The sequence below is a fragment of the Mobula hypostoma genome, chromosome 2, assembly GCF_963921235.1.
Source record: "Mobula hypostoma chromosome 2, sMobHyp1.1, whole genome shotgun sequence".
Taxonomy (NCBI): domain Eukaryota; kingdom Metazoa; phylum Chordata; class Chondrichthyes; order Myliobatiformes; family Myliobatidae; genus Mobula; species Mobula hypostoma.
Window position 1 is genome coordinate 228,735,709 of NC_086098.1, and position 15,610 is coordinate 228,751,318.

The 15,610-nt window shown below is 44.6% G+C and overlaps 1 protein-coding gene across 5 annotated transcripts; it reads left to right on the plus strand.

Annotated features, from left to right (window-relative positions):
- The first annotated feature begins 5,967 nt into the window (after positions 1-5,967).
- Positions 5,968-15,320, plus strand: nudt19 (nudix (nucleoside diphosphate linked moiety X)-type motif 19). Of its 5 annotated transcripts, none has more exons than XM_063041610.1 (3): positions 5,968-5,983; positions 7,566-7,651; positions 14,084-15,320. In XM_063041610.1, the coding sequence occupies exon 3, from the start codon at positions 14,089-14,091 to the stop codon at positions 15,253-15,255; it is 1,167 nt and encodes a 388-aa protein (XP_062897680.1). In that variant the 5' UTR covers positions 5,968-5,983; positions 7,566-7,651; positions 14,084-14,088; the 3' UTR covers positions 15,256-15,320. The 5 variants fall into 5 exon arrangements, with proteins under 5 accessions (XP_062897680.1, XP_062897679.1, XP_062897681.1 ...); XM_063041609.1 differs by lacking the exon at positions 5,968-5,983 and adding an exon at positions 6,611-7,000; XM_063041611.1 differs by lacking the exon at positions 5,968-5,983 and adding an exon at positions 7,077-7,092.
- Positions 15,321-15,610: the final 290 nt, after the last annotated feature.

Below are 15,610 nucleotides of genomic sequence, written 5' to 3' on the forward strand. Positions count from 1 at the left end.
ATATGAAGGTACATGGAGAGCAGGTAGTTTTGAGGAAGTAGAGAGGCTACAAAAGGACTTAGACAGATTCGGTGAACGGGCAAAGAAGTGGTAGACGGATAGTGATGGGAAGTGTATGGGCATGCACTTTGGTAGAAGAAATAAAAGGGTTGACTATTTTCTAAATGGAGAGAAAATACAAAAAAAACTGAGGTGCAAAGGGACTTGGGAGTCCCTGTGCAGAATTCCCTAAAGGTTAATTTGCATGTTGAGTCTGTGGTGAGGAATACAACTGCAATGTTAGCATTCAAGAGAACTATAATGTAAAAGCAAGAATGTAAGGTTGAGACTTTATAAAGCATGGTAAGGCCTGACTTGAAGTTTTGTGAACAGGTTTGGGCCCCTTATCTTAGAAAGAATGTACTGAATCTGGAGAGGGTTCAAGGGACGTTTATGAAAATGACTCCAGGATTGAATGGCTTATCATATGAAGAGTGTTTGATGGTTTGGGTCTGTGTTCGCTGCAATTCAGAAGAATGACCTAATTGACTCCTATCAAATGGTGAAAGGCCTTGATAGAGTGGATGTGGAGAGGATGTTCCCTGTGGTGGGAGAGTCTAAAACTAGAGGACTCAGCCTCAGGATAGAGGGGCGTCCTTTTAAAATGAAGATGAGGAAGAATTTCTTTAACCAGAGAGTGGTGAATCTGAGAGCATTCTTTGTCACAGGTGGCCATTGAGGCCAAATCTATGTATATTTAGGGCAGAAGCTGATAAATTCTTGATTGGTCAGGGCATGAAGGGATACGGGGAGAAGGCAGAAGATTGGGGCTGAGAGGAATATTGGATCAGCCATGATGAAATGGCGGAGCAGGCTCGATGGGACAAATGGCCGAATTCTGCTCCTATACCTTATATTCTTATATAATGGTAGAATTTTTCGCAGTGTGGTGGAACAGAAGGATCTTGAGGTCCAAGCCCACAGATCCCTCAAAGTTTTTGCGCAAGTCAATAGGGTGGTTAAGAAGAGAATGTTGAGCATCTTCAGTGGCTATTGCTCAGTCTACTGATGACACACAACTGCTGGCAGAACTTCAGATAGCGTAGAGGTGGTGTACAGGAGTGAGACAGCTGGTTGAGTTGTGTTGCACCAACAACCTTGCACACAAAATCAAGGAGTTGATTGTGGACTTCAGGAAGGGGGAGTTGAAGGAACACACACCAGTTCTCATCGAGGGATTAGCAGTAGAAAGGGTGAGCAGTTTCAAGTTTCTGAGTGAAAGCATCTCTGAAGATCTATCCTGAGCCCAACATATTGATGCAATTACAAAGAAAGCATGACAGCAGCTAAATTTTGTTAGGACTTTGAGAAGACTCGGTATGTCACCAAAATGACTTGAAAATTTCTACGGATTTACCTTGGCGAGCATTACAATTGGTTGCCTCGCGCCCCCCCCCCCCCACCACCACCACCCCGCTCCCCTGGCATGGAGCAGCCACTGTACAGGATCAGAAAAAGCTGCAGAAAGTTGTAAACTCAGCCAGCTCCATCACGGGCACTAGTCTCCCCAGCATCAAGGACACCCTCAAAAAGCTGACATCCAATTTTAGGACTCCCATCACCCAGGACGTGCCCTCTTCTCATTGCTGTCATCAAGGAGGAGGTACAGGATTCTGAAGGCACACTCAACATTTCAAGAACAGTTTCTCCCTCTCTGCCATCAGATGTCTGAATGTACAATGAACCCGTGAACACTACCTCAGTGTTTTCCTCTCTCTTTTTGCACTATCTATTGAGTTTAATTTTTAATATATACTTCTAATAGTAATATATAATTTTTTATTATTATGTATTGCACTGTACCGCTGCTGCAAAGCAACAAATTTCATGACATATGCCAGTGATATTACACGTGACACACACAAAATGCTGGTGGAACGCAGCAGGCCAGGCAGCGTTAATAGGAAGAAGTACAGTCAACGTTTCAGGCCGAGACCGTTCGTCAGGACTAACTGAAAGAAGAGATAATAAGAGATTTGAAAGTGAGAGGGGAAGCGGGGGGAGCTTCATTCCTCCCCCTCCTGCTTTCTCCTATCATTTCGGATCTCCTGGGCCTGTATTGCATTGTCCTGTTCCATTTTGTACTTATTCACCAATTGGTAAACTGGTTTATTATTGTAACATGTACTGAGCTGCAGTAAAAACTTTGCTTTGCATGCCATCCAAATGTATCATTTCATTGCATTAGTACATCAAGATAGTACAAGGGAACAACAATAACAGAATGCAGTATATAGTCCTGCCTGGGATAGGGTTCCTCTTGTTCTCACCTACCACCCTACCAGGCTCCGTGTCCAGCATAAAATTCTCTGAAATTTCCACCACCTCTAACAGGATCTCACCACCAAGCACATCTTTCCCTCCCCCTCCCCCACTTTCTGCATTCCACAGGGATCACTCCCAACACAACTCCCTTGACCATTTGTCCCTCCCCACTGATCTCCCTCCTGGTATTTATCCTTGCAAGCGGAACAAGTGCTACACCTGCCACTACACCTCCTCCCTCACTACCATTCAGTGCCCCAAACAGCCCTTCCAGGTGAGGCGACACTTCACCTGTGAGTCTCTTGGGGTCATTTGCTGTGTTCAGTGCTCCCGGTGTGGCCTCCTCTATATATGTGAGACCCGACGTAGATTGGGAGACCGCTTCGCCGAGCACCTATGCTCTGCCCGCCAGAACAAGTGGGATCTCCTTGTGGCCACCCATTTTAATTCCACTTCCCATTCTCATTCCGATATGTCCATCCATGGCCTCCTCCACTGTCGTGATGAGGCCACACTTAGGCTGGAGGAACAACACCTTATATTCTGTTTGGCACGAACATCGATTTCTCAAACTTCGGTAATTCCCCCCCCCCCCCCACCAACCTTTCACCACCCCACTTCTCCATTTCCCATCCCCTTTTCCTTCTTTCATCTCATCTCATCTCATCAATCAGCTTCCCAACTCTTTACTTCATCCCTCCCCCTCCAGGTTTCACCTGTCACCTGGTGTCTCTCGCTCCCCTCCCCTCCCCCCACCTTTCAAACCTACTCCTCAACATTTTTTCTCCAGTCCTGCCGAAGGGTTTCAGCCCGAAATGGTGACTGTACTTTTTTCCACAGATGCTGCCTGGCCTGCTGAGTTCCTCCAGCATCTTGTGTGTGTTGCTTGGATTTCCACCATCTGCAGATTTTCTCTTGTTTACAGTATATAGTATTACAGTTAGAGGAAGTGCAGTGCAGGCAGATATCATAGTCATAGTCATGGTCATACTTTATTGATCCCAGGGGGAAATTGGTTTTCGTTACAGTTGCACCAGAGATAATAAATAGTAATAGAACCATAAATAGTTAAATAGTAATATGTAAATTATGCCAGTAAATTATGAGATAAGTCCAGGACCAGCCTATCGGCACGGGGTGTCTGACCCTCCAAGGGAGGAGTTGTAAAGTTTGATGGCCACAGGCAGGAATGACTTCCTATGATGCTCTGTGTTGCATCTTGGAGGAATGAGTCTCTGGCTGAATGTACTCCTGTGCCCACCCAGTACATTATGTAGTGGATGGGAGACATTGACCAAGATGGCATGCAACTTAGACAGCATCCTCTTTTCAGACACCACCGTCAGAGAGTCCAGTTCCATCCCCACAACATCACTGGCCTTTCGAATAAGTTTGTCGATTCTGTTGGTGTCTGCCACCCTCAGCCTGCTGCCCCAGCACACAACAGCAAACATGATAGCACTGGCCACCACAGACTCGTAGAACATCCTCAGCATCGTCCGGCAGATGTTAAAGGACCTCAGTCTCCTCAGGAAATAGAGACGGCTCTGACCCTTCTTGTAGACAGCCTCAGTGTTCTTTGACCAGTCCAGTTTATTGTCAATTCGTATCCCCAGGTATTTGTAATCCTCCACCATGTCCACACTGACCCCCTTGATGGAAACAGGGGTCACCGGTACCTTAGCTCTCCTCAGGTCTACCACCAGCTCCTTAGTCTTTTTCACTTTAAGCTGCAGATAATTCTGCTCACACCAGTAGCCCTGTACTCGACCTCATCTCCCTTGCTGATGCATCCAACTATGGCAGAGTCATCCAGAAACTTCTGAAGATGACAAGACTCTGTGCAGTGGTTGAAGTCCGAGGTGTAAATGATGAAGAGAAAGGGAGACAAGAAAGGTGCAAGACCACGAAGAGGTAGGTTGCAGGGTCAAGAGTTCATCATATTCCCTCCCTTAGTTACCTGAAAACTCTGAGGCAAGGAAGCTAAATCTTCCAGTCCTTCCTTTCAACGCATATTCAGTAATATCAGTGTATCAAAAATATATTTGCATGTTTATATCTCTACCTTCTGCTCAGCTGTCCTTTTCACTTTACTCTTTGCATTAAGTAAACGCAGACTCACTTTTTGTCTGCTATTTCACTAATTTTCTGCGTTCCCTCCAAATCTAAATAGCCTTTTTTTTTACAAGGACGAGGATAAACAGCAATAGGTCCCTGTTGTGATGCCCCATTTCTCAAATTACTAGCAGGAATTATTGGATTATGATCAGGATTGACCTCTTCCACTGTGAATGCTGAAGCAAACTGTGTAAGTTTATACTGTCAAAAGTTGATACCGTCATTTGCCGATGCAATCCCTAATGATTTGGCATTCATCCCCAAAAATCATCTACTGTTCCACCTTCCTCACCTAACTTGAGACTCTCCTTCCAAATCCATCAATTTAACCAATCGATAGGCTATTCTGTGCTTCTTGGAATATGATTTTCCAAATCAAAGTGTAACCCTCAGGTTGTGCCGATGGTGTTAGTCTAGGGAAGACCGTCTCTGGCCCAGCCAAACGTGTGAAATCTGAGGTGCAAAACCTCTTGTTTGTGTGGATGCTGTGTGATCAGTTGCCCCGTTACAAATCAATACCACAAAATAGCAGACAGCATACCATATGCAGTTAAACAATTTATCTTTATAATTCTTAATTTTACTATAGGATTAGTAAAGAAAACAAAAAGAAAAGGGCCCATTTTAATGAAAAAGTCTAATGTGCATGTTGGAGTTCACGGTTGCCCTTCCGTTGGTCCTCCATCGATTTTCCCGTGCTTCGTTGACTCCTGGCCCCACTCCAAGTCCACTCCATCCTGCTGTCTACGACCTCTCCTTTCTGGGTCTTCTCTCTTCATCTCTCGCTGAACAAAAGACCCAGATCACCTCGGTCTCAGGCACTCAAGAACAAACACTCCCTTCACTGGATGGCGCACATTCCAAAGCCCCCCGTTATCTCCAACCATAACCCAAACACTGCAGCTACAGAAAAACCATTACATTAGCAGTGCTTCTACAGAAAGACAATTACATTAGCAGTGAAACCTTTCCCAGGGTGTTACAAAAGTGAAACATTTTACTAAGTTTTTATCCATTATTGATGTAAGTTTATAAATTTAATTTATATATGGCATCGACTGACAAGAATGAAATCTGAAGGTTGAAAATTTTCATCCTTTTGAGGGCAGCACAGTGGTGCAGCTGATAGAGCCACTGCCCCACATCACCAGACACCTAAATTCTATCTGATTGCAGGTGGAGTTTGTACGTTCTTCCTGTCATAGTGTAGATTTTACGTTCTGGTCTCCTCCCTCATCCCTAAGATTGTGTAGAAGAATTGGCCATTACAAATTGTCTCTAGTGTGGTGGAGTCTTCAGGTTTTGATGAGTATATGGGGAAAATAAAAAGTAAAGATTAAGTCCAGTCGAGTCAAATTTATTTATAAAGCACATTTAAAAACAACACATGTTGACCAAAGTGCTGTACAAACCATAACAGGTAGCTAAAATCACAAATACAAGAAACACAGATATAAACAACAAGGCACACAGCTTATAGGCACAAAATAAACAACACGTGAGACTAGGCACAAGCCAAAAATCAGCCACATCAGGAAGATTCAAACGCTAGTGGATAAAGGTAAGTTTTGGGCCTGGACTTAAAAGAGTCGATGGAGGGGGCAGATCTGATAGGGAGGGGAATGCTGTTCCACAGTCTAGGGGTTACAACAGCAAAGGCGCAGTCACCCCTGAACATAAATTTAGATCGTGGGACAGCCGGGAGCCCCAAGTCAGCCGACCTGAGGAACCTGGAAGTAGAATAAAGGGTGAGAAGGTCTGCGATATAGGAGGGGGCCAGCCCATTTAGGGCTTTAAAAACAAACAGGAGAACCTTAAGATCAATTCTAAACCGTACTGGTAGCCCGTGGAGAGAGGCCAGGATAGAAGTAATATGGTCCCTCTTCCGGGTTACAGTCAGGAGTCTGGCTGCGGCGTTCTGGACCAGTTGCGGGCGGGATAGGGACGACTGACTAATCCCAGTATACAAGGAGTTGGACTAGTCCAAGCCGGAGGATCTAAGGGCGTGGATGACTTTCTCGAGATCTTTGAAGGAGAGAAACGACTTGATTTTGGCAGTCGTACGAAGTGGGGGCGGGGGGGGGGGGAGAACAGGCTTTTACTACTGCATTAACTTGCTTGTCAAACTTAAAGGCGGAATCAAATATCACACTAAGTTTTTTGACATGGGGTTTGACAAGGGTGGACAGGTTACCGAGACTGTTGGTAATCACTTTGGAGTCAGGGGGGCCAAATAAGACAACTTCAGACTTGCCTTCATTCAGCTGTCGGAGTAATTTAAATGGGTGGTTGATAGTCGGTTTAGAAGGAAGGCTCTGTTGCCATGTTCTACCTCTCTCTGATTTTGCCTTTGGGCACTTCCAAAGTAATCCCGTAATCATAAACCAGGGCAATTAAAATGCAGTAGTCTTCACACTACTGATCTTGTGAATAAAACATGCACTTTACGTGCTGAACAAAAGCCGCAGCCGTTTACTTCCAATACGAACAAGGGAAAAGCTGCAGGTGCTGGAAATCCAAGCAACGCGCACAAAGTGCTGGAGGAACTCGGCAGGCCAGACAGCATCTATGGAAAAGGGTACGGTCGACCATCTCGGGCTAAGAGTCTCCAGCAGGACCGGCCAAGGAAAAGGACGAGTAGATTTAAAAGCCGGGAGGGAGAAACACAAGGTGATAGATGAAGCCGGGAGGGGGGAGTCGCCCTACATGGACGTCATTACGTCAGCCGCCGTCTCTTAAAATAATCACAACGACTCAATGACGATATTTGTGAATTATGTAGAACAGTTTTTATTAAGAACAATACGTGTCATCTGTCACCCGTTACGTTACCCTGCACTACTGCGCCATCCTTGCCCGATCATGGTGGTGCTCTGTGAGCGACGCAAGTGCGACGTTAAACTATCACTGCCTTGCATGCTCTGTACCGACACACGTTGACCCGCAGATGGAGTACTGGGTGGCAAGTGTACGGGCTCCGCAATGAAAATCGCCCTTCATATCCTTTGAAAAGTTTGTTTTCCAAGACGCATTAGCTGCTCCGCCAAAAATATACGCCGGGCGTCTCTCTAGTATTTTTTTGTCAGTTCTAGTGAGACCTTTGATTTTATTAACTCAAAGCCTTATACTTTTTTTTTGATAAGCATCTAGATACACAAGGGCCGGCGTGGAACCGAGGAACCTTGAAGCTGACAGCTAGTTCCATGACCTGTCGTAAACTCCGTTGCAGGCACAGTATTAATTGTTGCATGGCCTTTTACAGGGTTTGGGGAGATCTTGGGGGACGGGAGGTGGGCAGGCGGCTGGAACCGTCCGGGAACGAGTTCCGGCGGGCGGTTCAACAGGGAAATGGAGGTGACTGCCTCCCGATTTCACCGAAAACCCTAGCTGTAAATCAAGGGAGACACAGAAAAAAAAAACTGGAGATATTGGATCTAGGGCAACAAATGATGAGCTGGGGAACTCACAAAGAGTGACTGCAGACATTGTAAATTTGGATCAATGGACACAAAATGCTGTTAGAACTCAGCAGGCCAGGCCGCATCTATGAGAAATTGTGCAGTCGACATTTCGAGCCGAAACCCTTCGGCAGGACTGGAGAAAAAAAAGCTGGGCAGTAATTTTAAAAGGTGGGGGGAGGGAAGAGAGAACCACCAGGGAGAGTGAAACCTGGAGGGGGTGGTGATGAAGTTATGAGCTGGAAAGTTGATTGGAGATGAGGTGAGAGAGGGAAAAGGGGATGGGAAATGGTGAAGCGGGGGATGCACTACTGGCAGTTTGGTAAGTCGATGTTCATGCCGTCAGGTTGGAGGCTACCCAAATGGAATACAAGGTGATGTTCCTCCAGCCAGACTGTGGCCTCATTGCGGCAGTAGAGGAGGCCATGGATAGACATATCAGAATGGGAAGTGGAATTAAGATGGGTGGCCACCGGGAGATCCCACTTGTTCTGGCGGACAGAGCATAGGTGCTCAGTGAAGCAGTCTCCCAATCTACATTGGGTCTCACCGATGTACTGGAGGCCACACTGGGAGCACCGGACACGGTAAATAATCCCAAGAGACTCACAGGTGAAGTGTTAACTTAGAACCACACTTGGGTTGGAGGAACAACACCTTGTATTCCATTTGGGTAGCTTCCAACCTGATGGCATGGACATTGATTTCTCAAACTTAAGGTATGCCCCCCCAACCACTCTCCCCCTTCTCCATTTCCCATCCCCTTTTCCCTTTCAACTTCCAATCAACTTCCCAGCTCTTTACTTCATCCTTCCTCCTCCAGGTTTCATCTATCACCTCGTGGTTCTCTCTCCCCTTCCCCCATCTTTTAAATCTGTTCCTCAGATTTTTTTCTCCAGTCCTGCTGAAGGGTTTCGGCCCGAAACGTCGACTGTGCTTTTTCTCCATAGATGCTGCCTGGCCTGCTGAGTTCCTCCAGCATTTTGTGTGTGTTGCTCAAATTTCCAGCATCTGCAGATGGAGGGGAATGGACAGGTGACGATTCAGGCCAATGAATGGACTCGGTCCAAAACATCGACTGTTCATTTTCCTCTGTAGATGCGCCCCGACTTGCTGAGTGCTTCCTGAATTCTGCATGTGTTGATGCTGGGGGAACTCAGCAGGTGGAGTGGCATCCGAGAGGAGAAACCGCGGACATCTCGGATCAAAACCCGGTGTAAAGACTGAAAGCGGGAAGGCAAGCTTGCTGGTATCAAGAGGAGTGGCAAGAAGGGAGTCAGACTCAGGTGTATTATCACTGACATACTCTATGTCATGAAATTTGTTATTTTCCAGCAGCGGTACTGTATAATACATAAAGATAATTAGCATAAGTTAATTTTAGTAATGAGGATACCATGTCATGGATGGTGAGGGTCATTATTGATGGATGCTGCCTTCTTGTGACACTGCCTTTTGAAGATAGCCCCGATGGTGTGAGGCTACTGCCCACAATGGAGCTAGCTAAGTCTAAAACCCTTTGCAGCCTTTTGAAGTCCTGTGCATTGTAGACCCCATACCTCTCCTTGGTGCGTATGTAGAAATTTGCTAGGGTGGTGACATGCCAAATCTTTTCAAACTCCTAATGAGGTATGGCCACTGGCATGCCTTCTTTGTAATTGCATCAGTCTGTCGGGCCCAAGGTAGATACTCTGAGATGTTGCCATCCAGGACTTGAAGCTCCCGCAAATGCCTGTAAGCAAACAAATCTCAAGGTTGTATAATTTCATACATTTTTTGATAATGACTGTACTTTGAATCTGCTCACCCTTTCACTGCTGACCCCTTGATGAGTTCTGGCCTGTGTCCTCCCAACTTTCCCTTCCTTGGTCGTACAGGTGCTGAGTGCAAGCCTGTTTTTGCGACGCCACTCAACCAGCCGATCTGCCTCCCTCTTATACGCCTCCCCGAGGTTGTTGGTGGGAAGGGGTGTGGGATCACAGGCATGTAGTGCCGGGTAAGGGAGGTGGAGTTGGAAGACTGCAACAGCTGAGAGGTAGTTAGAGGCGGGTACAGAGAGAGGGAAAAAAAGAAAGAAACTCTGAGCAAGGCGAAGGGAGGGGAGTATAAAGATGGGAGACAGCTGCTGGAGGAAGATAGACAAGATCATGAAGGTGACAATTAGAGGAAAGGTGAAGGGCAATTGGAACTAGATGGGGGGGGATGGTGGATGGTGTCAGGGAATCCATGCGTGAAGTGGGTGGAATGAACCAGGAGGGTATGATGAAGATGGGACAAGTGGTCTGGGAGAGGGTGGGAAAGGGGATAAAAACGAAAGGACCGGAGGATGAGAAGAAGAGGGGAGGTGGAGGTACTTAAAATTAGAAAATTCAATATTCAAGCCCTTGTGTTGTGGACTGCGCAGATGGGATACAAGATGTTCCTCCTTCAGTTTGCTTTGGCCTTCATCCTGGCAGTATAGAAGGCCATGGATGAGTAGGTCTGTGGGGATGGGAAGGGGAGTTGAACTTGTCTGCAACTAAGAGCTCAGGACGGCCATTGTGGACTGAGCTTAGGTGTTCTATGAACCTGTTGCTGGGTCTGCACTTGATCTCACCGGTGTAGATGAGGCCATATCAGGAGCACTGAACACAACAGGCAAGCTTGGAGGAGATGTGTGTGGATTTTTGCCACACCTGGAAGGACTGTTTAGGTCCCTGCTTTAAATCAGATTTAAATCAACACCAATCTGGGCTTCTTCAGTTCAGTTCTTTATAGCAAAGATGTCACTGCTCTCTATCCAGGCTCAAGTCTCTGCTTAATTTTGCAGCCTGGCACTGCATTATTTCCCCAAAAATACTTTATTCTGAAAGTATAAAGTAATACAATTGGGACTTAATCATTACTTTATTTTATTGTACTAAGCATTTCAGTACATACACTTGCAATATGTTATCATTCCACCAATTAAGTGTTTGAGAGGTTTTTACACACAGTCTAACTCCTCAGTGGCCTGTGATGGCGGGATCTCATTCTGTGCACCCCAACAGAACCTTTTGCAGAAGCATTATGCTTCAAAGTTCAAAGTACATTTATGTTGCTATATACAACCCTGAGATTTATTTTCTTGCAGGCATACTCAATGAATCCAATAACATTAATAGAATCAATGGTACAGCCCATAAACAGTGCGGACAACCAGTGTGCAAAAGAACAACAAACTGCAAATAAAAAAAGAAAGAGAAAGGGAAATAATAATAATAAATAAATAAGCAATAACTATCAAGAACATGAGATGAAAAGTCCTTGAATGTGAGTCTGTAGGTTGTGGGAACAGTTCAGTGACAGGGCGAGTGAAGCTGAGTGAAGTTATCCCCTTTGGTTCAAGAGCCTGATGATTGAACGGCAATAACCGTTCTTGAACCTGGTGGTGTGAGTCCTTGGGCTCCTATACCTTTTTTCTGATGGCAGAGGAGAGAAGATTGCATGACCTGATGGTGGGGATCCCTGATTTGATGAATGCTGCTTTCCTGCAACAGCGCTCCGCGTAGAATTGCACAATGGTGGGGAGGGCTTTATTTGTGATGGACTGGGTTGTATCCACTGCCTTTGTTCAAGGACATTGGTATTTCCACACCGAGCAGTTAATAAACTCTTCACCAAACATTTATAGAAGACTGTCAAAGTTTTAGATGTCATGCCGAATCTTCACAAAATCTCAGGGACTAGAGGCGCTGCTGTAATTGTACTCGTGTGCAGGGCCCTGGACACACCCTCTAAGATGATAACACAGAGGAATTTTAAGTTGCTGACCCTCTCTACCTCTGATCGTCTGATGAGGACTGGCTCATTGACCTTGGGTTTCCTCCTCCTGAAGTCAATAATCAGAATCAGAATTGGGTTTATTATCACTGGCATGTGACCCGAAATTTGTTAACTGAGCAGCAGCAGTTCAATGCAATACATAATCTAGCAGAGAGAAAAAAATAATTAATAAAATAAAAGTAAATCAATTGCGTATATTGAATAGATTTTTAAAAACATGCAAAAACAGAAATACTGTATATTAAAAAATAAGGTAGTGTCTAAAGATTCAATGTCCATTTAGGAATTGGGTGGCAGAGGGGAAGAAGCTGTTCCTGAATCGCTGAGTGTGTGCCTTCAGGCTTCTGTACCTCCTACCTGATGGTAACAATGAGAAAAGGACATGCCCTGGATGCTGGAGGCCCTTAATAATGGATGCTGCCTTTCTGAGACACCGCTCCCTAAAGCTGTCCTGGGTGCTTTGTAGGCTAGTACCCAAGATGGAGCTGAGTAGATTTATAACCTTCTGCAGCTTCTTTTGATCCTGTGCAGTAGCCCCTCCATACCAGACAGTGATGCAGCCTGGCAGAGTGCTCTCCACTTTACAACTATAGAAGTTTTTGAGTGTATTTGATGACATGCCAAATCTCTTCTAACTCCTTATAAATTATAGCCACTGTCTTGCCTTCTTTATAACTACATCGATATGTTAGGACCAGGTTAGATTCTCAGAGATCTTGACACCCAGGAACTTGAAGCTGCTCACTCTCTCCACTTCTGATCCCTCTATGAGGATTGGCATGTGTTCCTTCATCTTACCCTTCCTGAAGTCCACAATCAGCTCTTTCGTCTTACTGATGTTGAGTGCCAGGTTGTTGCTGTGGCACCATTCCACTAGTTGGCACATCTCACTCTTGTACGCCCTCTCGTCACCACCTGAGATTCTACCAACAGTGGTTGTATTGTCAGCAAATTTATAGATGGTATTTGAGCTGTGCCTAGCCAGACAGTCATGTGTATATAGAGAGTAGAGGAGTGGGCTAAGCACACACCCCAGAGCTGTGCCAGTGTTGATCGTCAGCAAGGAGGATATGTTATCACCAATCCGCACAGATTGCGGTCGAGGATTTAGGAGGTCGAGAGTCCAATTGCGGAGGGAGGTACAGAGGCCCAGGTTCTGCAACTTCTCAATCAGGATTGTGGGAATGATGGTATTAAATGCTGAGCTATAGTTGGTGAACAACATCCTGACATAGGTCTTGCTGACATTGAGTGAGAGGTTGTTGTTATGGCACCACTCAGCCAGATTTTCAATCTCCCTCCTCTATGCAGATTCGTCACCGCCTTTGATTTGGCCTATGAAAGTGGTATCATCAGCAAACTTAAATAGGGCATTGGAGCTGTACTTAGCCTCAGAGTCATATGTGTAAAGTGAGTAGAGCAGGGGCTAAGTACGTAGCCTTGTGATGTACCTGTGCTGATGGAGATTGTGAGGTGATTCGAACTGACTGTGGTCTGCAAGTGAGGAAATCGAAGATCCACTTCAGTGCATCATTTTGCACTTATTCTTGCATCCACTTTGCCAGCTTCTATTTCACTTCTGCTTTTGCTCCAACCAATACTTGGTGCATGCCATATATTCTCTGAAACAGCTTCCTAGCACCTTTGGGTGATCAAACCTGTCAGTGAAGGAACGAAACAATGGTTAAAATAGTTGCCAAAGAGCACTTCCTGTATGGGATCGTCTGAAAAGCCTTTTGAAAATCCCAATACACCACAACCACAAGATTCCCCTTATCTATTCTACTAGTCAAATATCCAAAGAACTGCAGTAGAATAGTGAAACCTTAGTTTTCTTTCATTGATCTATGCTGACTCTGCTTATTCTTATTATTCATTTCAAGATTTTCTGGTATTACATCCCTGGGTAGGGTCCAGCAGTTTCCCTTGTATTGAGATTAGGCTAATAGGTAGATCCCTGTTTTATTCCCACCTCCTTTCTTAAGTGGATGGATTGCAATAGACAATAGGTGCAGGAATAGGCCATTTGGCCCTTCGAGCCATTACATTTGATACCCTCAAATTCACAGGAAATACTCCACTTGACATGCATGTACTTACTCATATGACAACAAACTCAACTTTGAAACTTGATTTTGACAATAAGTAGAATTTTTTTAAAGGTGATAACCCGAGCATCAACTCTTTCAAGCCTTTGGGATGTGCCATTCAGGTCACTGGGACTTACAGACTTATGGTCTCATTAGCTTCTCAGTTTACCCTCGGCACATATCCTTGCAAGTTCTTTCCTTTCAAATACATAATTATTTGAATGTTGTAATTGATATTTGATTACTGATGTACTGTATCAAAGTAAGATTTCCATCAGTTAAAGATAAATAATTTATTGTTTCTTGCAGCAAAGATGAACATAAACTTAAAATACTGGAAGGAATCAGCGACTGTGATCCTGGCTGCAGGTATCCGAATGCACAATTTGAGTAAAAGTGCTACAAATATGCAAACCTATCAACAATCACAAGGAAGGAATCTACCTCACAAATGCTTGGAGAAGACGGGATATAATTATACCTTGCTTATGTTACAACGGAATACGAGGAGCAATTTTTTCCCCAGTGCTTATGTGTTTCCAGGAGGTAGGATAAGCTCAAGTGATTTTTCCAATGAATGGATCCAGTTGTTCCATCCTTTTTGCCAGTCACCCAGCTTTAAGCTGGACACAGTCAAACAAACTGCTAGGAGGTCTCCAATCTTTGCCACAGACAGGAAAAAGCTAGGATCTCAAATACCTGGAGAGGTAGCTTTCCGTATTTGTGCCATTAGGGAAACTTTTGAAGAGACGGGGGTACTCCTTGTGAAGCCAAATCACCCTGATAAAGACTTGAACAACTGTGGGATCATACAGCTTCCACAATATAGCCAAAATAAACTTGCAAGTTGGAGGCCTCTTGTGCAGGAAAATGCAGCAAATTTTATAAAACTATGCAAAGAGTTGGACTGTTTACCAAATATTTGGGCATTGAAGGAATGGAGTAATTGGTTGACTCCCACTTTTCAGAAAAGGAGATTTGATACTGCATTCTTTATTTGTTGTTTGGAAGAAATTCCTTTCACTGTACATGATGGTCGTGAAATAATTTCTCACAGTTGGATGACCCCTACTGAGGTGATAGAGCATCACCAATCTGAGAAACTCTACGTTCCTCCCCCACAATGGTATGAGATAGGAAGACTTTGCCGATTTCACTGCCTTCAAGATTTGCAGAGGTTTAGCCAAGATCGTTCTGTGGAAGGTTGTGAACGATGGCTTTCAGTCCGACTAATGGCATCTGATGGTTTTGCCGCCTTGTATCCTGGGGATGAACTTCATCCTGAAAATCCAGATTTCACAGGGGAAACAGAAATAAACCTCACTTCCTCCAAATCTCTGGAAGAAATACGGCTAGAGGTTACCAGACTGCACCGGGCAGAATACCGAAACCCGTATAACTGTACTCTGTATGTGAATATTGAACCCCGATATAAACATGTGCACCCATTAACAATAAACAATCACCACAATAGTCTCTGAACTATCTGACTGGCAAGCTAAATGAATGAGCCCAAAATAAAATATCTATGTCTCTTCAAAACAATCTGTTTAATTTTGAATATTTCTCTCATCATAATTATTAACAATAGCAATATCAATAAAAATACACTTAATAAGGTTAAAGTCACCCAACATATCCATGTACATATCCAAACTTCTCTTAAACATTGAAATTGAACTCTCATCCACCATCTCTGATGGCAGCTTATACCACACACTTACCATTCTCTCAGTGAAAAAATTCCCCTTAACCATTTTACCTTTCACTCTTAACCTATGACCTCTAGTTCTAGTCTCACTCAACCTTGGTAGAAAATGCCTGCTTGCATTTACC